Raw genomic sequence first — 23,956 nt, 5'->3', positions numbered from 1 at the left:
TACTTTAGCCCCAACCCTAACCCTAACTTTAGCCCCAACCCAAACTTTAGCCCCAACCTTAACCCCAACCCTATCTTTAGCCCCAACCCTGACCCTAATGGGAAAAATGGAAATAAATACATTTTTTAAAATTTTATTATTTTTCCCTAACTAAGGGGGTGATGAAGGGGGGTTTGATTTACTTTTATAGTGTTTTTTGGCAGATTTTAATGATTGGCAGCTGTCACACTAAAAGACGATTTTTATTGCAAAATAGTTTTTGCATCACCACATTTTGAGAGCTATAATTTATCCATATTTTGGCCCACAGAGTCATGTGAGGTCTTGTTTTTTGTGGGACGAGTTGACGTTGTTAATGGTACCATTTTCGGGCATATGACATTTTTTGATCGCTTTTTATTCTGATTTTTGTGAGGCAGAATGAACAAAAACCAGCAATTCCTGAATTTCTTTTTTTGGGGGGGGGGGGGGCGTTTATACCATTCCACGTGTGGTAAAATTGATAAAGCAGCTTTATTCTTCAGGTCAGTACGATTACAGCGATACCTCATTTATATCTGTTTTTATGTTTTGGCGCTTTTTCCCAATAAATACTATTTTATGTAAAAAAATAATTGTTTTTGCATCGTTTTATTCTGAGAGCTATAACTTTTTTATTTTTCTGCTGATGATGCTGTATGGTGGCTTTTTTTCTGTGGGATAAGATGACGTTTTCAGTGGTACCATGTTTATATCAGTCTTTTTAATCGTGTGTTATTCCACTTTTTGTTCGCCGGTATGATAATAAAGCGGTTTTTTACCTCGCTTTTTATTTTTATTTTTTGTGGTGTTCACTGAAGGGGTTATCTAGTAGTGGGATAGTTTTATAGAGCGGGTTGTTACGGACGTGCCGATACCAAATATGTGTACTTTTATTGTTTGGTTTTTTTTTATTTACATAAATAAATGGATTTATTGGGGAAATTTTTTTTTTTTATTTGGGGATTTTTTTAATTTTTTTTTATATACATTCTATATATTTTTTTTTTACTTTATAACATTGTCCCAGGGTGGGACATCATTATATTAGATCGCTGATCTGACACTTTGCATAGCACTGTGTGAGCAGGCGCCGGCTAGCCATTTCACTTCAGGACCCGGAAGGAGCCCCGCGGCCATCTTGGATTCGGGGACTCCTTCCAGAACACCGGAACAACGCGATCTTCAGGTCTCTGTAAACAAATCAATATTCAAGGCAACATTTGAAACAGTTCTTTTAAAGCTTCTTTGTAAAACCAGTAGAAAGCACCTAAATAGGTGCCAACTATATACAATAAAGTTTGTGAATCATTCACTGTCCATGATTCGAATGTCCTTTAAACAATTTAACTCTTTAGTGCAAAAACCTTGGCCAGGTAAAACGAACTTTCAAACAGTTAACTTATTCACAGTCATATTCAAGCTTATCTATTTTGGCTGCTTTCAAGGCAACACTTGGCACTGATTACTTCCTGGCCTGGGAAGATCATAAGTCAAGGTTACGCCTGGAGACAGGTAGACATCATGTGTCTTGTATTCGTGTACAGTCAGGTCATGTCCTGCAATAGGAGTTTGCATGGCCTGGGTACGCGTGATCACTGGTACTGTAGCCACTGCTGTTTCAGTTGTGGTAATGGTACACACTGTGGTCTTGGTGAAGGCTTTAGGGGTTGGTGTTGAAATTGGAGCAGTAGTGGTGACCACTTTGGCTCTAGGTGGCACTGCTGGTGTCTTAGGTTGGGTACCCTTTAAATTAGAAGCTGCGTCTTTGTTTCCTTACGTTTAAGGCATACCATCACTTGTCACCAAAATGCTGAGTGAAAGTTACAATGTCTCCTGGATATAAGTCCCTGTCCGGGTGTCCTTCTCCGAGGTGAGATTCCACATCTCCCCGGTTGACAAACACCTCAGCATACAAGCCTGGCTCCTTGATGAACCCACAAACTCTTTTTAGCTTAAAGGCCACTACAGTGCCCTGCCTCAGCGGGGGCCTGGTTAGTCTGTTTGTCCTTGCAGGCCTGAGCCTTAGCGCATAGATCTTTCATCAAATGCTTTGCGACCACCCTGGTACGCCTTGTCCTTTTCCTTCCACTTATAGGCGAGCTGCTGCGGATACTCCTCCCAGCTATGGACCTCCATTATTTCTCCTTCTTGCCTTTCTGCCCCAGGGAACCCCATTAGACCTGTCCCAGGGTTCTTCCAGTGATACACTGTCTGTTCGGCTTATTATCTCACCTGGCATACTGGTGGGTGGGATCGGGGCTCTCACAAGGCTTTCCATCCCATTGGCTTGGTCCCATTCCCCCAGGATATGAATCCGTCACGATCCATAACATGGTGGTGCAGCTAGCGGGCCCACTAGGAGTTCCTCAATGAATCGGTCTCCTTACCTGCTGCTGTGGTGTCTCTGGTGCCGGTCTCCTCCGCTGTCATCAGGGGCCACCGGATAGGACTCTGCTCCTACAGTTTAACTCCCAGCGCCGCCTTCCATTTGGTCTTGGCGCTCAGCTGCATCCGCAGGAGTTTGTCGCTCAGCTCCTTCACCTCCTCTTTCAGGAACTCTGGGACTTCAGGTGACAGCTCGCCGCGGCTTCCATCCTGGTGGCTGGGGGAGTCCTCACATTCCACCCCACGCTCCGGGTCCGGTCTGCTCGCCATGTCGTCCTTCATGTTTCTTGCTGCGTTCTCATCTGGTTCCTGCTCTTTCCATTGGGGGCGGAGCTTCATCTTCCTCCTGCCATTCAGGATCAGGAGGCGGATCTCATTTGCTGACAGGCATGTCCTCATGGTGCAAAAGTATTTGGAGTGGGCGGCCATTGCTTTCGCTCCCCACAGCTAGTCCCCCCCCATTATGGTGCACCTTTCTTCTCCAGCGCTCCTCGTGGCGCTATAATGGTGGCAGTTTTGGCAGCAATTCACAATTAACAGTCTTTCAGCACAAGTCTCTTAGGCACACATGACCCGATTCTCAGGGTTGGTCCATCCTGTTCGTGATGTTAAAATAAGTAACCCTCCAGGGCCTTGGGGTACCCGTTACCGGGTCCGGTGTTCACAGGGGGATGTCACGGTGGCGACACAGTTCGTGGCCCTGGGCGCCCATGTAAAAGGGAAATTGATTAAAGTTCATATTCGTGATGCCACCTGTGGTATTCTGTCAGTGGGCACCAACGCTGCTTTAAGGGGTCCTCTGGGGTGATGTTAGGGCAGCTAGATGGTATAACTTCCCACAGGTGAAGTATTCCCCAGGGCTCCCGGTGTGTAGATGGAAGATGGTGAATGGTGCAGTAAAGAACGAGGACACATGTTTGCAGTCTCTTTACCTGGTTTACTGAAGACTTCAGGCAGCCACAGTCCAGGGCACCAGATCACAGGACAGGCAGGGTCCCACTGGCTTGGAAGCGAACAGAGTCCCCTTTATCAGGTGGAGTTAAAAGCCTTCCTCATAGCGCGGTGGTGGTGTAGTCCCTTACTGCCTATGACTTCTGATAAGGTCCTCACAGTTCTCTCTGTCCTCCATGAAGGTGGGACATAAACCCATATGGCAGGTGACTCGAGTCTTTTTACAGGATCTCTATCATGACCCGGGCTCTATGTGTCACTGTGCCTCCTGGGTATTAGGGCGAACAGGTGATATATAATCCAGCTGTCCTGCCGGTTTCTGCTCTCTTAGAGTCCCTCACAACTTCGGTGTTCCGGCTACTTGTAATCTGCGCCAGCCAGGGAGGTAGCTAATTCACTGCTCTGTTCCACTGGTATCACTCTCCTGTGCTTCTCTCTCCTGCACTCTCACTGCAATCTGTTCTGCTTTCAGTATAATCTCATTTAATCCCGTAGAATGTAAGTCCGCAAGGACAGGGTCCTCTCCCCTCTGCACTAGTCTGTCATTGTAAATTTGTTTACTGTAAACGTTATCTGGAACCCCTTTTCTCATGTATAGCACCATGGAATTAATGGCACTATATAAATAAACAATAATAATAACCTCTGTCCAGGAGCTGCAGCACTTTCTCGTGGCTGCACGGCCCCTCATATGTTCTTCCTGCCTCAGACTGCACCAGCCTGCTGTCCGGCACTATCTGAAAATCATCATGATGACTGTTATTTCTGTGCAGTGCAAGTGCAAGGATTCAATAAGCATAAGAAACGAAAATGGGAGTAACATGGAATCTGCAAGAAGGCCTGTCCCTCATTGTGAAGATGTGCCTGTACCTGTGTTTACCATAAATAACAGTCATCATGATGATTTTTTGGCTCTCTCCACACCATTGGAACACCAAATTTGAAGCTTTTTCTTTGTCATTTGCTCCATTTTCGTAATAATTCGATACATGCTTTGCACACTATGTGTGGTGCCCAAAACTTGTCTTGGTCCCCAAGCATAACCCCAAAATAGGCAAAATACACTTTTTTTACGAAGTCTGTTATGTTTCTTCTATGTTTTGGCAGTGTGTATTCACCACAAATGTAACAGAATGAGTCTGGACCGTTAAGACAACTTCTTCTTGAGGAGTTCATGCTTTTCACTGAAAAACAGACAACAACATAAAGTTAGTGCAAAAATCAAGCTATGAACAAACTTTTAGCACACTAATTAACACAAAACTATATTGAGAACTGCTCAGTTCAAGTACTAATCCAAAGAAATTAATGAGATGATGCGTCGCATTTACCAACAAGTGCTATAAATAAGATACCAAAAATCTCAAAAACTTGAGCCAATCTGGCAAAACTGATGACATATTCAGAATCAGCACCCCAAAAATACCCTAAATTCGATGAAATATCTTTGGCACCAAAAATGCTGTTGACCAGTGTAATGTACAACGTGGGGGACAGAGGAGAGACTGTTGGGGATAAGGGAATACTCTAATTTTACCCCATTATGGCAAAATCAGCGACTGGTGGACTTTGACAAATTTACTGGTTTCAGAGGTTGGGAATCAAGGGGAATTCAGACTTTAGATCAGTTAGTAGGAAATGGAACACTTAAAAGCTTTAACAAACTACAAAAAGAGTTTGCATTGCCTCACAGCCTCTTCTTTCGATACCTACAACTTAGATCTGCATGCCTAACTCAGTTTAGTGCTGTGGCACCGGATATACTAAATAAATATTTACTAGACTCAATAGCAGCGACAAAATACACGACCGGCTTAATTTCAAACATCTATCAGAAACTCTCTCAGTCTCACATGGGAGACCATCCCCTGACCGCTACATTAAAATAGGAAGCAGATGTGATGCGGATTATGGAAGTTTTGAATCCCCAATGGCTGTAGATCTTGCGCGAACATTGTATCAAGCTTACAAACTTATTGCACAACATTGGCCAGATGCTCAACCACCGACAGTTAATGAGTTAATACAGGGGTCAGGAACCTTTTTGGCTAAGAGAGCCGTAAACGCCACATATTTTGAAATATAATTCCGCGAGAGCCGTACAATATGTTTAAAGGGCCATTGACAGATCAATTGCTCCAATGTTCACTTAGTACAGCAAGGAATGCTCCTCCCTGCTGTATAAAGCCACAACTGGACTGAAACAATGGTAATTAGCAGTAAAAAAATTAAATAAATAACTTACATTGTGAGCTTGCGATGCATGACATCAGTCCAGCAGTCTGGCTTCTTTTTCCTGCGCATGACTGGAAGCTGGCATTCTTCCCACCTGATGTTGAGAGAATGCCAGCTTTGAGGCATTCGCAGAAGAAGCTGGAATGTTGGACATGTCACACAACGCATTGTCAGTTATGTCAATTATCTATTTTATTATTTTACAGCGAATTATTGTTTAGGTCCAGCGGTGGCTTAGTGCAGCAGAGAGGAACACTCCTTTGTGTACTAAGTGACCGCTGGAGCAATTGTATCTGTCAGTGGCCCTTTTAAAAGTGTTGGTCTTACAGAAAATGAACAAAAAAAGAGAGGCTCAGACCCATAGGGAACTAAAGCATTTACTACTTAAAGTGGTACATATGCGCTGATTTTATCTGCTATCCATAGAAGTCTATGGAGACTTGCGGATTCTGCATCCATGCCACAGTTGCAGAATCTGCTGCGATTCAACCTATTGCAGTGTCCTATATTTGGCGGAAGTCCCATAGACTTCTACGGGGCTGCAGATTGCATTCCCGTAAATATAAATAAGCATCAGCATAATGCAGTGAAATCTGCATAGAGAAAATTTTGATTACGGCAGATGTTATCTGCCGCTGATTCAGCGACAGATAAAATCTGTTCTACAGTGTGAACATAGCCATTTCCCCAAATAAAACCTCTCCCTCAGGACTCCCCTGGAATTAAAGGACTTCTGCCACCTATATTTCATGCTTGGGGGCTTTTAAATCATCTCTTGGGGGTATAAGAAACTGATTTAAAGCCCCCCAAGAGTGAACTAGCAGCGATCGGTACCTGCCGAATATGTAGTTATATTCGTTGTGCTCTGCAGCTCCGACTACCGGGTTGATCCCTGCATCTTACGTCACGCTGCTCCCTCTCTCAGAGGTAAATGGAATCTGCTGGCAGCGTATGCGCACCAGTGGCAGCACGACGTAAGATGCACGGTTCAACGCGGAAGTAAGAGCTGCGGAGCACAACGAATATAAATGGAGGGGGTTATGAAGCTCATGTCTCCTCGGTTCAGCAAGCGCCGAGGAGGCAGAGCCGGCGGCGCATGCGTGCTAGAGTGAAAGTATATGCAGCGATCCCACACAGATCATCGGGTGGAATTGCTGCATTATGGGAGAAGGTAAAAACAGCTAGCGCCCCAATAACATATAGCACGGGCGCCGTTCCTGAGCGCTTTATTACAGCTCTGGGAGACCTCCAGAACTGTAAAGAAGCGCTCAGAACAGATTTTTGCCCTGATAGTGGTCCTTTAAATCAGTTTCTTATGCCCACAAGAGATTAATTTAAAGCCCCCAAGAGTGTAATATGGGTGGCAGATGTTTTTTAAGGCCATATTTTTTTTTGGGGGGGGGCTATATAATGGATTATGTGGGATTATTTTCAGGGGTGACGTGGGAAGGGGGGGTTGGTGGGACACACTGTATTACACAGCCCCTTTATTGATGCAGCTCACTGCTGCTGACCATGAGGCTGTGTAACAATTTCCATGTTATAATGTTCACCTTCAAAGCAGCAGCACAGCCAGGGGTTTCTGGAACGTCCAAGGGAGACACAAGGGAGGAGGCAGATGCCGCTTCACTAGGGGACGCAGGTGCGTGCTTGCAGACGGCGCGGCTATGCAGGGAGTTATGGGAAATGTAGTCCATGCTCCCTGCCGCTCACCACTGCCGCCAATGCTTATCAGGCCATCAAAGAACGACCAATATCAGCGTGCACCGCGGCCTGATGGAGCGCGGTGCATGCATCCTTCCCATAGACAGGTAGGAGCCCTGTCTGCGAGCCAGATACGGCCATCAAAAGAGCCATATCTGGCTCGCGAGCCATAGGTTTCCGACCCCTGAGTTAATAAATAAGCAAAACAATATTATTTGGTTGGAAATTTGACAACATCTGGGGAACCTGGTTGAATGTTCCATGTCTACCATCTGGAGTACTCCAGAGAAATAACATATGGCAATTTCTGGCTTCATGAACACTTGTAGTATCATCAATCCAGGTTAAATGAGATAAGTAGGGCGAGTACACATGCAAACTATTTATGATAACTGAATGGCAGATATTCTAATGTATACACACACCACAAAAAAATAATATGAATACATATTTCTCTGGAGTATTATCGGGGAGGGATGGTTGTATTAGTTTGAATGAAAAAATATAAATAAATCGAATCCTTGGAAGATGACAACTTTATTATATTTTATGTAGAACAATAACATATAAGGATACCATGTAACATTGAAAATATTTGTCCTACTGATGTCTCTTTGTAAAAACTATTGTGTAATTTTCTTAATAAAAATTATCTAATAAAAAAGTGTGTATTATAGACCATGAAATATAGTAATTTCTAAAGTAATTTCCCTTTCTCATTCAATAACAAGTCTGTCTTTTATATGTTTTTGTACAATTTGTCAATAATGTATATAGTTTGAGTTATTTTTGATGGTCAACAAAATACTATTTTCCAGTAATTCATTTTTCACACTCTAGGTATGATAATGTAATTTCCTCTATGTGGGATTTTGACTTCTCATTCCTCATGTTTGGTCCTGTTAAAATATAAACACTTCTATAAACCTCCCATGCTGGCGCGGTTCCAGCAGTGTCAGCACTTGCATTTCGGGGGCTCAGGTTTTTATGTCATATGAGCCCTGCTTCCAATTAGCGCTGGCTTCATTGTTCTCACCTTCAAACGAATCGAACAATAAGGGGAAGTCAAAGAGAAGTCACAGCACTGGCTTCCAGGGTTGAGCGACTTTTACTTTTTTAGGATCGAGTTGGGTTTCACGAAACCCGACTTTCTCAAAAGTCGAGTCGATTGAAATCGGCCGATTATCGCGAAAAGTCAGGGATCGACCGAAACCCGATATAAGTCAATGGGAAATCAAAGTCTCTCTCTCTCTCCCCTCCGTGCAAAGCATTGGTTGTGTTGGACTGTGGAAATCGCTACATCCCAAATGGTAATATGGCAGTTATACCCCCTGTGACGCCGCAGAAAGCAAGCCGGAACCTATGTCATCACGTTGCCCACACTCCTTCATTGGCTGAAAAAATGGCGGGGAAAGCGTCATACGAAACGCGACTTTGGCGCGAAGATCACGGACCGCATGGCCGAACTCACAGTGGGATCGGGTCGGGTTTCATGAAACCCGACTTTGCTGAAAGTCGGCGATTTTTGAAAATGTCCGATCCGTTTCGCTCAACCCTACTGGCTTCATGTTCAATACATCGAGGGCGGGGACAGTGAAGCTGGGGCTGATTGGGCACAGGGCTTGTGTGATGCAACAACCTCATGAGCCCCAGGAATGTGAGTGACGATACCACTGGAACAGCACTGGTAAGGAAGGTGAATATGATTTTTTTTTTTAATTTTAACAAGGCAAAACATGACGACAACTCCTTTAAGAAAATACAATTTCCGTTTAAAACATTTCCCACATTAAGAACAGGAAAAAGGCTTCTCCCCTGTGTGGGTTCTCTGGTGGTAATCAAGAGCCGATTTCTGGATAAAACATTTCCCACATTCTGAACAGGAAAAAGGCTTCTCCCCTGTGTGAATTCTCTGGTGCTTAAGCAAATCTGATTTCTGGATAAAACATTTCCCACATTCTGAACAGGAAAAAGGCTTCTCCCCTGTGTGGGTTCTCTGGTGGTAATCAAGAGCCGATTTCTGGATAAAACATTTCCCACATTCTGAACAGGAAAAAGGCTTCTCCCCTGTGTGAATTCTCTGGTGCTTAAGCAAATCTGATTTCTGGCTAAAACAATTCCCACATTCTGAACATGAAAAAGGCTTCTCCCCTGTGTGAATTCTCTGGTGCTTAAGCAGATCTGATTTCTGGATAAAACATTTCCCACATTCTGAACATGAAAAAGGCTTCTCCCCTGTGTGAATTCTCTGGTGGTAAAGCAAATCTGATTTCTGGCTAAAACATTTCCCACAATCTGAACAAGAAAAAGGCTTCTCACCTGTGTGGGTTCTCTGGTGCTGATCAAGATGCACTTTCAGGTTAAAACACTTCCCACATTCTGAACAGGAAAAAGGCTTCTCACCTGTGTGGGTTCTCTGGTGCTTATCAAGATGCACTTTCTGGCTAAAACATTTCCCACATTCTGAACATGAAAAAGGCTTCTCCCCTGTGTGAATTCTCTGGTGCTTAAGCAAATATGATTTATCGTTAAAACATTTCCCACATTCTGAACAAGAAAAAGGCTTCTCCCCTGTGTGAATTCTCTGGTGGTAATCAAGAACTGATTTTCGGTTAAAACATTTCCCACAATCTGAACAAGAAAAAGGCTTCTCCCCTGTGTGACTTCTCTGGTGCGTACGCAAATCTGATTTATGGTTAAAACATTTCCCACAATCTGAACAAGAAAAAGGTTTCTCCCCTGTGTGAATTCTCTGGTGTTGAAGCAGAGCTGATTTCTGGCTAAAACATTTCCCACATTCTGAACAGGAAAAAGGCTTCTCCCCTGTGTGAATTCTCTGGTGCCTAAGCAAATGTGATTTCTGGCAAAAACATTTCCCACATTGTGAACATGAAAAAGGCTTCTCCCCTGTGTGAATTCTCTGGTGCTTAAGCAAATTTGATTTATGGTTAAAACATTTCCCACATTTTGAACAAGAACATCTGTTCTCTGCTGTGTGAATTGTTTGATGTTTAAGAAAATGCTTTTCAAGCGGAAAGCTATTTCCATATTCGGAAGGTGAAAACGGCTTCTTTGATTTAGGAGCAGTTCGTTTTTTAATGCTTATTTTGTGACTTTGATTTTCCTTAGTAGTTGGTAAGGAATCAGAAGACAGGACCCATTTCAAAGGATCAGATGGCAGATCTTTGCTGTGAAGGCATGATGGTATATCTGGCGTAATGACATTCACTTCAATTGTATCCCGTGTGATCTCAAGATCCTCTGATTTAAAAATTGAAGATGAAAGCTGCCCCTCTGATCTCCTGGTACAGTAATCTGCTAAGAATAAAACCAATTATTTTTCCACGAAATATCAACAATTTAATATTTTTTGAACATTTCAACTTAAACGGTCATTAAAAATGGCAACTTATGTAATATATTTGAATTATTCACCAACAAAATGACAGTTCACAGCCTAATAGAAAACATCATAGGATGAACCAGTGGAGCGTGGGGTTCAACAGTCAGTTTGTTCATGCTGCCTCCCAAATATGGAATAAAAAGCCACCAAACAATGTTATGTAGACAAAATAATACCAATGAAAAGTTCTACTCATCTTACAAAAAACAAGTCCCCTCTCAGGTCCATCATCTGTCAATGGAAAAACAGAGGTTTCTACATTATTAGTGGCTTGAAAAGCAACATCACTTCCATAAACCAATCTAGCAAAATCCACTCTTCCAAAGTTAAATCTCCCCCTCGCTTACTAGCCTTGCAGTGTGCTCAAACCACATTTAGCATCCATGTATTTGGCATTACTATAGCGAGAAGAACCCACTTAATTTATGGTGCGTGTGTCTTCTGGAGCACAATCTGGGCACTATGTGTTGGAGAGTAAAAATGGAAAATTTACCGTTTTATTACCCAACATCCACTGTGCGCTAATTAACGGAAAGTGGCTGTGGAGTCAAAATTGTCACTACTCCTAAAGATTAATTCACAGAGGGTTATACTGTCCAAAATGGAGTCACTTTATAGGGATTTCTACTGCTCTGGTTTTCTGACATTTTGTCATATTAGGGCTTTTACAAATGCTGTGTCCCAGCTTCTCTGGGATCTGCTCTTATGCCGTCTGCTTTTTTACTATATTCACTAAATACTAAAACTGACCTGCCAGAATGATTCTGCAGATTACCACAAATTCATAGACACCAAACATGTCTACGTTCTTTTTTATCCAAGTGGTAAAAAAAAAAATCCAAACTTTGTTAAAAAATAAATAAATAAATAGCACCATTTTCCGATACCCGTAGCTTCTCCATTTTTCGTGATCTTGGGTTGGGTGAGGGCTGATTTTTTGCGCACTGAGCTGACATTTTTAATTATACCATTTTGGTGCATATATGATGTTTTGATCGTCAGTTATTGCATTTTAATGCAATGTCATGGAGACCAAAAAAAAGAAAGTAATTCTGGCACTGACTTTTTGTCGCTACGCCATTTAGAAATCAGGTTAATTCTTTTTTAACCCCTTCACGACCTTTGACGCAGCGTATGCGTCATGGAATGATCGCATCCCTGCAGATCGGGTGAAAGGGTTAATTCCTATTTTACCCGATCTGCAGGGAGAGGGGGAGTTGTACTTCAGCCTAGGGGGGGTGGCTTTGCCCCCACGTGGCTACGATCGCTCTGATTGGCTGTTGAAAGTGCAACAGCCAATCAGAGCAATTTGCAATATTTCACCTATGAAAATGGTGAAATATTGCAATCCAGCCATGGCCGATGCTGCAATAGCATCTGCCATGGCTGGAAATCATGTTCTGGCCCCCCCCACCGCCCCCGATCTCCTCCCCAGTCGTCCGTTATGTGGCCCGGTCCTCTCCGTCCTCCTGTCCGCTTCCCCGTCCTCCTGCCCGCTCCCCCGTGCTCCTGTCCGCTCCCCCCGTCCTCCGATCCCCCCCCCTGTGCTCCGATCCACCCCCCCACCATCCCCTCATACTTACCGATCCTCCCGAAGTCGGTCCGTTTTCTCCCTGGGCGCCGCCATCTTCCAAGATGGCGGGCGCATGCTCAGTACGCCCGCCGAATCTGCAGGCTGGCAGATTCGTTACAGGTACATTTTGATCGCTGTGGTAGGTTCTACCACAGCGATCAAAATAAAAAAATAATAAAAAAAAACCCCCTTTATCACCCCCATAGGTAGGGACAATAATAAAATAAAGAAAATATTTTTTTTTCTTTTTCCACTAGGGTTAGGGTTAGAACTAGGGTTAGAACTAGGGGTAGGGTTAGGGGTAGGGTTAGGGTTACGGGTAGGGTTAGGGGTAGGGTTATGGCATGTGCACACAGAGCGGATCCGCAGCGGATCGGCCGCGGATCGGCAGCGGATCGGCCGCGGATTGGCCGCGGATTGGCCGCGGATCGGCAGCGGATCCGCAGCGGATCCGCAGCGGATTGGCCGCGGATCTGCAGCGGATTGGTAGCGGATTGGCCGCGGATCCGCAGCGGATTGGCAGCGGATTGGCCACGGATCCGCAGCGGATTGGCCGCTGCGAATTCGAAGCAGTTTTCCATCAGGTTTACAGTACCATGTACACCTAAGGAAAACCAAATCCGCTGTGCCCATGGTGCGGAAAATTCCGTGCAGAAACGCTGCATTGTATTTTCCGCAGCATGTCAATTCTTTGTGCGGATTCCGCAGCGTTTTACACCTGTTCCTCAATAGGAATCCGCAGGTGAAATCCACACAAAAAAACAGTGGAAATCTGCTGTAAATCCGCAGGCAAAACGCGGTGCCTTTTACCTGCAGATTTTTCAAAAATCGTGTGGAAAAATCTCACACGAATCCGCAACGTGGGCACATAGCCTTAGGGTTAGGGTTGGAATTAGGGCTAGGGTTTGAAATAGGGTTAAGATTAGGCTTGTGGTTAGGGTTACGGATAGGGTTAGGGGTGTGTTGGGGTTACAGTTGTGGTTAGGGTTGGGATTAGGGTTACGGTTGGGATTAGGGTTAGGATTAGGGTTGGAATTAGGGTTACGGTTGTGTTGCGGTTAGGGGTGTGTTGGGGTTAGGGGTGTGATTAGGGTTATGGCTACAGTTGGGATTAGGATTAGGGGTGTGTTGGGGTTAGTGTTGAAGTTAGAATTGAGGGGTTTCCACTGTTTAGGCACATCAGGGGTCTCCAAACGCAACATGGCGCCACCATTGATTCCAGCCAATCTTGCGTTCAAAAAGTCAAATGGTGCTCCCTCCCTTCCAAGCCCCGACGTGCGCCCAAACAGTGGTTTACCCCCACATTTGGGGTACCAGCGTACTCAGGACAAACTGGGCAACAACTGTTGGGGTCCAATTTCTCCTGTTACCCTTGCAAAAATAAAAAATTACTTGCTAAAACATAATTTTTGAGGAAAGAACAATTATTTTTTATTTTCACGGCTCTGCGTTATAAACTTCTGTGAAGCACTTGGGGGTTGAAAGTGCTCACCACACATCTAGATAAGTTCCTTCGGGGGTCTAGTTTCCAAAATGGGGTCACTTGTGGGGTGTTTCTACTGTTTAGGCACATCAGGGGCTCTGCAAATGCAATGTGACGCCCGCAGACCATTCCATCAAAGTCTGCATTTCAAATGTCACTACTTCCCTTCCGAGCCCTGACGTGTGCCCAAACAGTGGTTTACCCCCACATATGGGGTATCAGCGTACTCACAACAAACTGGGCAACAAATATTTGGGTCCAAATTCTCCTGTTACCCTTGTGAAAATAAAAAATTGCTTGCTAAAACATCTTTTTTGAGGAAAGAAAAATGATTTTTTATTTTCACGGCTCTGCGTTGTAAACTTCTGTGAAGCACTTGGGGGTTGAACGTGCTCACCACACATCTAGATAAGTTCCTTGGGGGTCTAGTTTCCAAAATGGGGTCAGTTGTGGGGGGTTTCTACTGTTTAGGCATATCAGGGGCTCTGCAAACGTAACATGATGCCCGCAGACCATTCCATCAAAGTCTGCATTCCAAAACGTCACTACTTCCCTTCCGAGCCCTGGCATGTACCCAAACAGTGGTTTACCCCCACACAGGGCCGTATTTGCCACTAGGCACTTGAGGGCACGTGCCTAGGGCGGGGACAGGCGGGGGGGCGGCACCTGAGCAAGTGTATTTTTTTTTTTTTTCGGTTTTTTTTTTTTTTTGAATACTAGTTCTGTGGGTCCCTTCCTGAAGACAGGGGGCGGCAGAGCGGCAGCCAGAACACGTGGTGCTGGTGCCGACTCTCCCTACTCCCCCTCACAGTGACCTCACTGACCCCATGCTCACAGCCTCACTGGTGGTGCCGGCCGGAATGTGACTGCTGAGGTGGAGCGGCGGCGCCCTGTGTGCCGACCCTGTGTCCTGTCCTGGACTCGCACATTGCTGGCCAGGAGCTGGAGGACTCGCAGACAGTAGAGCAGTACATGCACAGTAAGTAGTGTACTGTCTCTGTGACTCTGTCTGTAACGATCTCCCTCCTGGCTCCTGCCCGCGCGCTGCCTGCTGCACGGCTGTCTGTGACTCACCTCACGGTGCTCACTTCTTCCCTCACATTCCTCCTCAGCCTCATTACTTCCTGTAGTGCCTGAGGCTGGAGGAGCCGTGCAAACACAGCAGACCTGAATGTATGATATCTGTTTGATCTTTCCTCCCGGCAGACGGACCCAGAGAGTGAGTGGTGGGGGTGGGGTATAATACACCCTCACTCACTATCTGGGTCCTGGGAGCAATCATTGCCACTGCTGGTGTGCAGAGCTGTCTGTGTGTGCGGAGCTGTCTGTGTGTGTGTAGCTCTGTGTGTGCGGAGCTGTCTGTGTGTGCGGAGCTGTCTGTGTGTGCGGAGCTCTGTGTGCGCGGAGCTGTATGTGTGTGTGTGTGTGTGCGGAGCTCTGTGTGCGGAGCTGTATGTATGTGTGTCTGTGCGGTGCTGTATGTGTGTGTGCGGAGCTCTGTGTGTGCGGAGCTGTATGTGTGTGTCTGTGTGTGCGGAGCTCTGTGTGCGGGGAACTCTGTGTGCGGAGCTGTATGTATGTGTCTGTGCGGAGCTGTATGTATGTGTGTGTGCGCGGAGCTGTCTGTGTATGCGGAGCTCTGTGTGTGCGGAGCTGTATGTATGTGTCTGTGTGCGGAGCTGTATGTATGTCTGTGTATGCGGAGCTCTGTGTGCGCGGAGCTGTCTGTGTATGCGGAGCTCTGTGTGTGCGGAGCTGTATGTATGTGTCTGTGTGCGGAGCTGTATGTATGTCTGTGTATGCGGAGCTCTGTGTGCGCGGAGCTGTCTGTGTATGCGGAGCTCTGTGTGTGCGGAGCTGTATGTATGTGTCTGTGTGCGGAGCTGTATGTATGTCTGTGTATGCAGAGCTCTGTGTGTGCGGAGCTCTGTGTGTGCGGAGCTCTGTGTGTGCGGAGCTCTGTGTGTGCGGAGCTGTATGTGTGTGTCTGTGTGTGGAGCTCTGTGTGTGCGGAGCTGTATGTATGTGTGTCTGCGGTGCTGTATGTGTGTGTGTGTGGAGCTCTGTGTGTGTGGTGCTGTATGTGTGTGCGGGCAGCGGAGCTGTATGTGTGTGTGTGCGGGCAGCAGAGCTTTATGTGTGTGTTGGCTGGCAGCGGAGCTGGCTGTGTGTCTGTGCGGTGCTGTATGTATGTGGGGCTGTATGTGTGTGTGTGCAAGCAGCGGAGCTGTATGTGTGTGTGGGGCTGTGTGTGGAGCTGTATGTGTGTGGAGCTGTATGTGTGTGTCTGTGCGGTGCTGTATGTGTGTGGGGCTGTATGTGTGTGTGCAAGGAGCGGAGCTGTATGTGTGTGTGCGCAGAGCTGTATGTGTGTGTGGGGCTGTGTGTGTGTGTGCGGAGCTGTATGTATGTGTGTGTCTGTGTGGAGCTGTACGTATGTGCGGAGCTGTCAGTGCCAGTGTGTCGCCCCATCCCGGACCAACTTTTTACTATTGATGCTGCCTATGCAGCGTCAATAATAAAAAGATATAATGTTAAAAATAAGTAAAAAATTTAAAAATTGTGCTATTCTCACCTTCCGCCGTCCACCGATGCGCACGATGCTGCCGCCAGCTTCCGTTCCCAGTGATGCATTGCAAAATTACCCAGATGACTAAGTCATCTGGGTAATTTCGCAATGCATCACTGGGAACAGAAGCTGGTGGCAGCATCGTGCGCATCGGGACAGCTTCGGTGGACGCCGGAGGGTGAGTATATAACTTTTTTATTTTAATTCTTTTTTTAACAGGGATATGGTGCCTATACTGCTATATATTACGTGGGCTGTTATATTCTACGTGGGCTGTTATATTCTACGTGGCTGTGTTATACACTGCGTGGGCTGTGTTATACACTGCGTGGGCTGTGTTATACACTGCGTGGGCTGTGTTATACACTGCGTGGGCTGTGTTATACACTGCGTGGGCTGTGTTATACACTGTGTGGGCTGTGCTATATACTACGTGGCTCTTATATACTATGTGGCTGTGTTATATACTATATAATACAGCACTGAGGGGGTATAGAGCTGGAGTAACAGATCTACTCCCTCATTTGCATATGTATGCAAACTGATTTCAGATGAATGGACTGAACATGTAAAAAAATTGCTGGAATTGTCTTTGAAAGAGCTACATGGGCATATACATAGATTTGGACCCCTTACTGATTCCCTATGGGACTTGCGAACATGTGCAGCACTTGCGGTTTTACACTTACGATGAGACAAAAAAACACTGCTAGCAGCGTTTTTTTCCGTTGCTGCAAGTACCGCATTTATCGGATCGCGGCAAAACTGCAAGTGCGGCACATGTCCGCAAGTCCCACAGGGAATGAATGAGACCGAACGCAGTGTTGCCGTAAGTGATGCGTTACGTGGCAGATGCAGAAAAACTGCCGGATCGGTCACGAATGGTAAAAATCGCTGATGTGAAAGTAGCCCAAGTCACTGCCGACAGTGTCTGCATTAGTCATACTGACCAGTGGGGGAGGCAGCACGAAAAGTGCCTAGGGCAGCAGAAACTCTAAATACGGCCCTGCCCCCACATATGGGGTATCAGCGTACTCAGGAGAAACTGGACAACAACTTTTGGGGTCCAATTTCTCCTGTTACTCTTGCAAAAATAAAAAATTCTGGGCTAAAAAAATATTTTTGAGGAAAGGAAACACATTTATTATTTTCACGGCTCTGCGTTATAAACTTCTGTGAAGCACTTGGGGGTTCAAAGTGCTCACCACACATCTAGATAAGTTCCCTTGGGGGTCTAGTTTCCAAAATGGAGTCACTTGTGGGGAGTTCCTACTGTTTAGGCACATCAGGGGCTCTGCAAACGCAACCTGATGCCCGCAGAGCATTCCATCAAAGTCTGCATTTCAAAACGTCACTACTTCCCTTCCGAACCCCGACGTGTGCCAAAACAGTGGTTTACCCCCACATATGGGGTATCATCGTACTCAGGAGAAACTGGAAAACAACTTTTGGGGTCCAATTTCTCCTATTACCCTTGGGTAAATAAAAAATTGTGGGCTAAAAAATCATTTTTGAGAAAAGAAAAATTATTTTTTATTTTCATGGCTCTGCGTTATAAACTTCTGTGAAGCACTTGGGGGTTCAAAGTGCTCACCACACATCTAGATTAGTTCCTTGGGAGGTCTAGTTTCCAAAATGGGGTCACTTGTGCGGGAGCTCCAATGTTTAGGCACACAGGGGCTCTCCAAACGCGACATGGTGTCCGCTAATGATTGGAGCTAATTTTCCATTCAAAAAGCCAAATGGCGTGCCTTCCCTTCCGAGCCCTGCCGTGCGCCCAAACAGTGGTTTACCCCCACATATGGGGTATCATCGTACTCAGGACAAACTGGAAAACAACATTTGGGGTCCAATTTCTCCTATTACCCTTGGGAAAATAAAAAATTCTGGGCTAAAAATCATTTTTGAGGAAAGAAAAATTATTTTTTTTATTTTCACGGCTCTGCGTTATAAACTTCTGTGAAGCACCTGGGGGTTATAAGTGCTCACTATGCATCTAGATAAGTTCCTAGGGGGGTCTAGTTTCCAAAATGGGGTCACTTGTAGGGGAGCTCCAATGTTTAGGCACACAGGGGCTCTCCAAACGCGACATGGTGTCCGCTAACGATTGGAGCTAATTTTCCATTCAAAAAGTCAAATGGCACGCCTCCCCTTCCGAGCCTTGCCGTGCACCCAAACAGTGGTTTACCCCCACATATGAGGTATCGGCATACTCAGGAGAAATTGCCCAACAAATTTTAGGATCCATTTTATCCTGTTGCCCATGTGAAAATGAAAGAATTGAGGCTAAAAGAAATTTTGTGTGAAAAAAAAGTACTTTTTCATTTTTGCGGATCAATTTGTGAAGCACCTGGGGGTTTAAAGTGCTCACTATGCCTCTAGATGAGTTCCTTGGGGGGTCTAGTTTCCAAAATGGGGTCACTTGTGGAGGAGCTCCAATGTTTAGGCACACAGGGGCTTTCCAAACGTGACATGGTGTCCGCTAACGATGGAGATTTTTTCATTCAAAAAGTCAAATGGCGCTCCTTCCCTTCCGAGCCTTACCATGTGCCCAAACAGTGGTTTACCCCCACATGTGAGGTATTGGTGTACTCAGGAGAAATTGCCAAATAAAATTTAGGATCCATTTTATCCTGTTGCCCATGTGAAAATGAAAAAATTGAGGCTAAAATAATTTTTTTGTGAAAAAAAAGTACTTTTTCATTTTTACGGATCAATTTGTGAAGCACCTTGGGGTTTAAAGTGCTCACTATTCTTCTAGATAAGTTCCTTGGGGGGTCTAGTTTCCAAAATGGGGTCACTTGTGGGGGAGCTCCAATGTTTAGGCACACGGGGGCTCTCCAAACGCGACATGGTGTCCGCTAAAGATTGGAGCCAATTTTTCATTGAAAAAGTCAAATGGCGCTCCTTCCCTTCCGAGCCCTGCCGTGCGCCCAAACAGTGGTTTACCCCCACATATGAGGTATCAGCGTACTCAGGACAAATTGGACAACAACGTCCGTGGTCCAGTTTCTCCTTTTACCCTTGGGAAAATAAAAAAAATTTCGCTAAAATATCATTTTTGTGACTAAAAAGTTAAATGTTCATTTTTTACTTCCATGTTGCTTCTGCTGCTGTGAAACACCTGAAGGGTTAATAAACTTCTTGAATGTGGTTTTGAGCACCTTGAGGGGTGCAGTTTTTAGAATGGTGTCACTTTTGGGTATTTTCAGCCATATAGAACCCTCAAACTGACTTCAAATGTGAGGTGGTCCCTAAAAAAAATGGTTTTGTAAATTTTGTTGTAAAAATGAGAAATCACTGGTCAAATTTTAACCCTTATAACTTCCTAGCAAAAAAAAAATTTGTTTCCAAAATTGTGCTGATGTAAAGTAGACATGTGGGAAATGTTATTTATTAACTATTTTGTGTCACATAACTCTCTGGTTTAACAGAATAAAAATTCAAAATGTGAAAATTGCGAAATTTTCAAAATTTTTGCCAAATTTCCGTTTTTTTCACAAATAAACTCAGAAATTATCGACCTAAATTTACCACTAACATGAAGCCCAATATGTCACGAAAAAACAATCTCAGAATCGCTAGGATCCGTTGAAGCGTTCCTGAGTTATTACTGGTCAGAATTGCAAAAAACGGCAAGGTCATGAAGGGGTTAATATTGATATATTGGGTGATTCTGAACCCGGCGATATCAAATAGGTTTATGTTTGATTTTTTTATTGTTTTAAATAGGGCAAAAGGGGGTGATATTAACTTTTCTTTTTTTTTTATATTTTTAAAAACATTTTTTTTCTACTTTTGGCATGCTTGAATAGTCTCCATGGACATTTCTATTTTGGACTAGAAGCTGCCATAACCCGATCGGCTCAGCTACATACAAGCGATGATCAGATCACCTGGATGTAGCAGGATTACTCACTTGTATGTGCTCCCACCACGTGCAAGCCAGCAGTGACAACCATAGAGGTCTCCAGGAGACCACTGGTTGTTATGCCAACCCATCGCTGACCCGATGTCAGAAACTGGTTAAGGACTACCACGGAGTTACAGACTCAGATAACTGAGGCAGGGTGATCCCACCACAATCAAAATATCATACAGATGAACAGGTAAAAAAATAGACAGTTTTTTTATTCTATGATACATCCCCAACAACAACGTATGTATGAGGGGAGAGCTCAAACACTAAACCAGAGCACCCATTTATGGTGAACCACTGGAGAAATTATGAGAGTCCTGTCTAGAAGAGTAGAGAAAGTATTAGTGCCCCCCATTTCAGGAGAGATTGTACATTAATCAGAATTATTGAGGATTGAAAGCCTAATGTACCGCATATACTCGAGTATAAGCCGACCCCCCCTAATTTTGCCACAAAAAAACTGGGAAAGCTTAATGACTCGAGTATAAGCCTAGGGTGGGAAATGCAGCAGCTACCGGTAAATGTCAAAAGTAAAAATAGATACCAATAAAAGTAAAATTAATTGAGACATCAGTAGGTTAAGTGTTTTTGAAAATCCTTATTGAATCAGGAGCCCCATAAAGTTTATGATGGCCCCATAAGATGCTCCATATTAAAAATATGCCCCATACAATCCTGCATAAAGGTTAATAATGGCCCCATAAGATGCTCCATACAGACACTTGCCACATATAATGCTGCACAAACCTTGATTATGGCCCCATAAGATGCTCCATAAAGATATTTGCCCCATATAATGCTGCACAAACGTTAATTATGGCCTCATAAGATACTCCATATAGACACCACTTGCCCCATACAGTACTGCACAAACGTTATGGCCCCATAAGATGATCCATACAGACACTTGCCCCATATAGTGCTGCACAAACGTTGATTATGGCCCCATACAGACACTTGCCCCATATATTGGTGAACAAACGTTGATTATGGCCCCATACAGACACTTGCCCCATATAGTGCTGCACAAACGTTATGGCCCCATAAGATGCTCCATACAGACACTTGCCCCATTTGCTGTTGCTGCGATTTAAAAAACAAACCAAAAAAAAAAAAAAAACACAACATACCTCTCCGTCGCTCAGGCCCCCGGCACTTTCAATTTTCACCTGACTTCGATCCGGCGCCACTCCATCTTAAGCGTCTTCTGCATTGACATTCAGGTAGAGGGCGCGCACTAACCATGTCATCGCGCCCTATTACCTGAGCGTCACTGCAGAAGACGCTGAAGACGGAGCGGCGCCCGGAACGGGGAGGTGAATATCGCGCAACGCTGCGCTCCCCGTTATACTCACCTGCTCCTGGCGCTGTGAAGTCCCTGTTTCCCCGGCGCCGCAGCTTCTTCCTGTACTGAACGGTCACCGTTACCGCTCATTACAGTAATGAATATGCGGCTCCACCCCTATGGGAGGTAGAGCAGCATATTCATTACTGTAATGAGCGGTACCATGTGACCGCTCAGTACAGGAAGAAGCTGGGGCGCCAGAGAGACAGGGACCTGCAGGGACCGCACCAGGAGCAGGTGAGTATAAATAGACGCCACCGTTCCCCCTCCCTGCCAACCCCTGGGTATGACTCGAGTATAAGCCGAGAGGGGGACTTTCAGCCCCCAAAAATGGGCTGAAAATCTCGGCTTATATTCAAGTATATACGGTAATTTATGATGTGGAGTGAATCCATGAAACCAGGGCTCGAGCCATGCCAACACATCTCCTGCAGGGGTGAATAAATGTACAGTACAGACCCAAAGTTTTGACACACCTTCTCATTTAAAGATTTTTCTGTATTTTCATGACTATGAAAATTGTACATTCACACTGAAGGCATCAAAACTATAAATAAACACATGTGGAATTATATACTTAACAAAAAAGTGTGAAACTACTGAAAATATGTCTTATATTCTAGGTTAGTAGCCACCTTTTGCTGTGATGACTGCTTTGCACACTCTTGGCATTCTCTTGATGAGCTTCAAGAGGTAGTCACCGGGAATGGTCTTCCAACAATCTTGAAGGAGTTCCCAGAGATGCTTAGCACTTGTTGGCCCTTTTGCCTTCACTCTGCGATCCAGCTCACCCCGAACCATCAATTGGGTTCAGGTCTGGTGACTGTGGAGGCCAGGTTATTTGGCGTAGCACCCCATCACTCTCCTGCTTGGTCAATTAGCCCTTACACAGCCTGGAGGTGTGTTTGGGGTCATTGTCCTGTTGAAAAATAAACGATGGTCCAACTAAACGTAAACTGGATGGAATAGCATGCCGCTGCAAGATGCTGTGGTAGCCATGCTGGATCAGTATGCCTTCAATTTTGAATAAATCCCCAATAGTGTCACCAGCAAAGCACTCCCATACCATCACACCCCCTCCTCCATGCTTCACGGTGGGAACCAGGCATGTAGAGTCCATCCGTTCACCTTTTCTGCGTCGCACAAAGACACGGTGGATGGAACCAAAGATCTCAAATTTGGACTCATCAGACCAAAGCACAGATTTCCACTGGTCTAATGTCCATTCCTTGTGTTCTTTAGCCCAAACAAGTCTCTTCTGCTTGTTGCCTGTCCTTAGCAGTGGTTTCCTAGCAGCTATTTTACCATGAAGGCCTGCTGCACAAAGTCTCCTCTTAACAGTTGTTGTAGAGATGTGTCTGCTGCTGGAACTCTGTGTGGCATTGACCTGGTCTCTAATCTGAGCTGCTGTTAACCTGTGATTTCTGAGGCTGGTGACTTGGATAAACTTATCCTCAGAAGCAGAGGTGACTCTTGGTCTTCCTTTCCTGGGGCAGTCCTTATGTGAGCCAGTTTCCTTGTAGCGCTTGATGGTTTTTCCCACTGCACTTGGGGACACTTTCAAAGTTTTCCCAATTTTTCTGACTAACTGACCTTCATTTCTTAAAGTAATGATGGCCACTCGTTTTTCTTTACTTAGCTGCTTTTTTCTTGCCATAATACAAATTCGAACAGTCTATTCAGTAGGACTGTCAGCTGTGTATCCACCAGACTTCTGCACAACACAACTGATGGTCCCAACCAAGGCAAGAAATCCCACTTATTAAACCTGACAGGGCACACCTGTGAAGTGAAAACCATTTCCGGTGACTACCTCTTGAAGCTCATCAAGAGAATGCCAAGAGTATGCAAAGCAGTCATCAAAGCAAAAGGTGGCTACTTTGAATAACCTAGAATATAAGACATAACAAAAAAGTGTGAAACAACTGAAATTAAGTATATAATGCCACGTGTTAATTCATAGTTTTGATGCCTTTAGTGTGAATGTACAAATTTCATAGTCATGAAAATACAGAAAAATCTTTAAATGAGAAGGTGTGTCCAAACTTCTAGTCTGTACTGTATATTACAGCCATCAGCGCCACACAGCTTAGAGATATATCATGGCACAGGTGTAATGTTTTTTATGTAGTTTATCACAATTCTCCTTGAAGTTATTTGGTTTTAAAAGAAAAGCCGGATTACTTACCGGTAATGCCCTTTTAATGAACCATGAAAGCACCCACTTGAGAGAGGGACCCGCCCATAGGAACAGGAAACCTACAGAGATAAAAAGGGTCCCCCTCAATTGTTTTTCAGAGTACGAGAGGAACCGCCGTTCTTAAATTAATATATATCCGTAAACTTTTGTACGTTTTATCTTATTTAT

The 23,956-nt window shown here is 44.8% G+C and overlaps 1 protein-coding gene across 2 annotated transcripts in view; it reads right to left on the bottom strand.

Annotated features, from left to right (window-relative positions):
• Positions 1-7,813: 7,813 nt before the first annotated feature.
• LOC143766550 (uncharacterized) overlaps positions 7,814-23,956 on the bottom strand; it is an 84,561-nt gene continuing 68,418 nt past the window's right edge. Inside the window, exon 7 of one of the 2 annotated variants that reach the window (XM_077254323.1) lies at positions 7,814-10,611. In XM_077254323.1, coding sequence (XP_077110438.1) covers positions 9,086-10,611 — 1,526 coding nt within the window. In that variant the 3' untranslated portion in view covers positions 7,814-9,085. Of the gene's footprint in view, positions 10,615-23,956 lie in introns of both variants that reach the window. The other variant, XM_077254322.1, reaches the window with a different exon arrangement.

This window comes from Ranitomeya variabilis, chromosome 4 (genome assembly GCF_051348905.1).
Source record: "Ranitomeya variabilis isolate aRanVar5 chromosome 4, aRanVar5.hap1, whole genome shotgun sequence".
In the NCBI taxonomy this organism is placed as follows: Eukaryota; Metazoa; Chordata; class Amphibia; order Anura; family Dendrobatidae; genus Ranitomeya; species Ranitomeya variabilis.
This window is presented reverse-complemented; position numbering and strand designations above follow the sequence as displayed.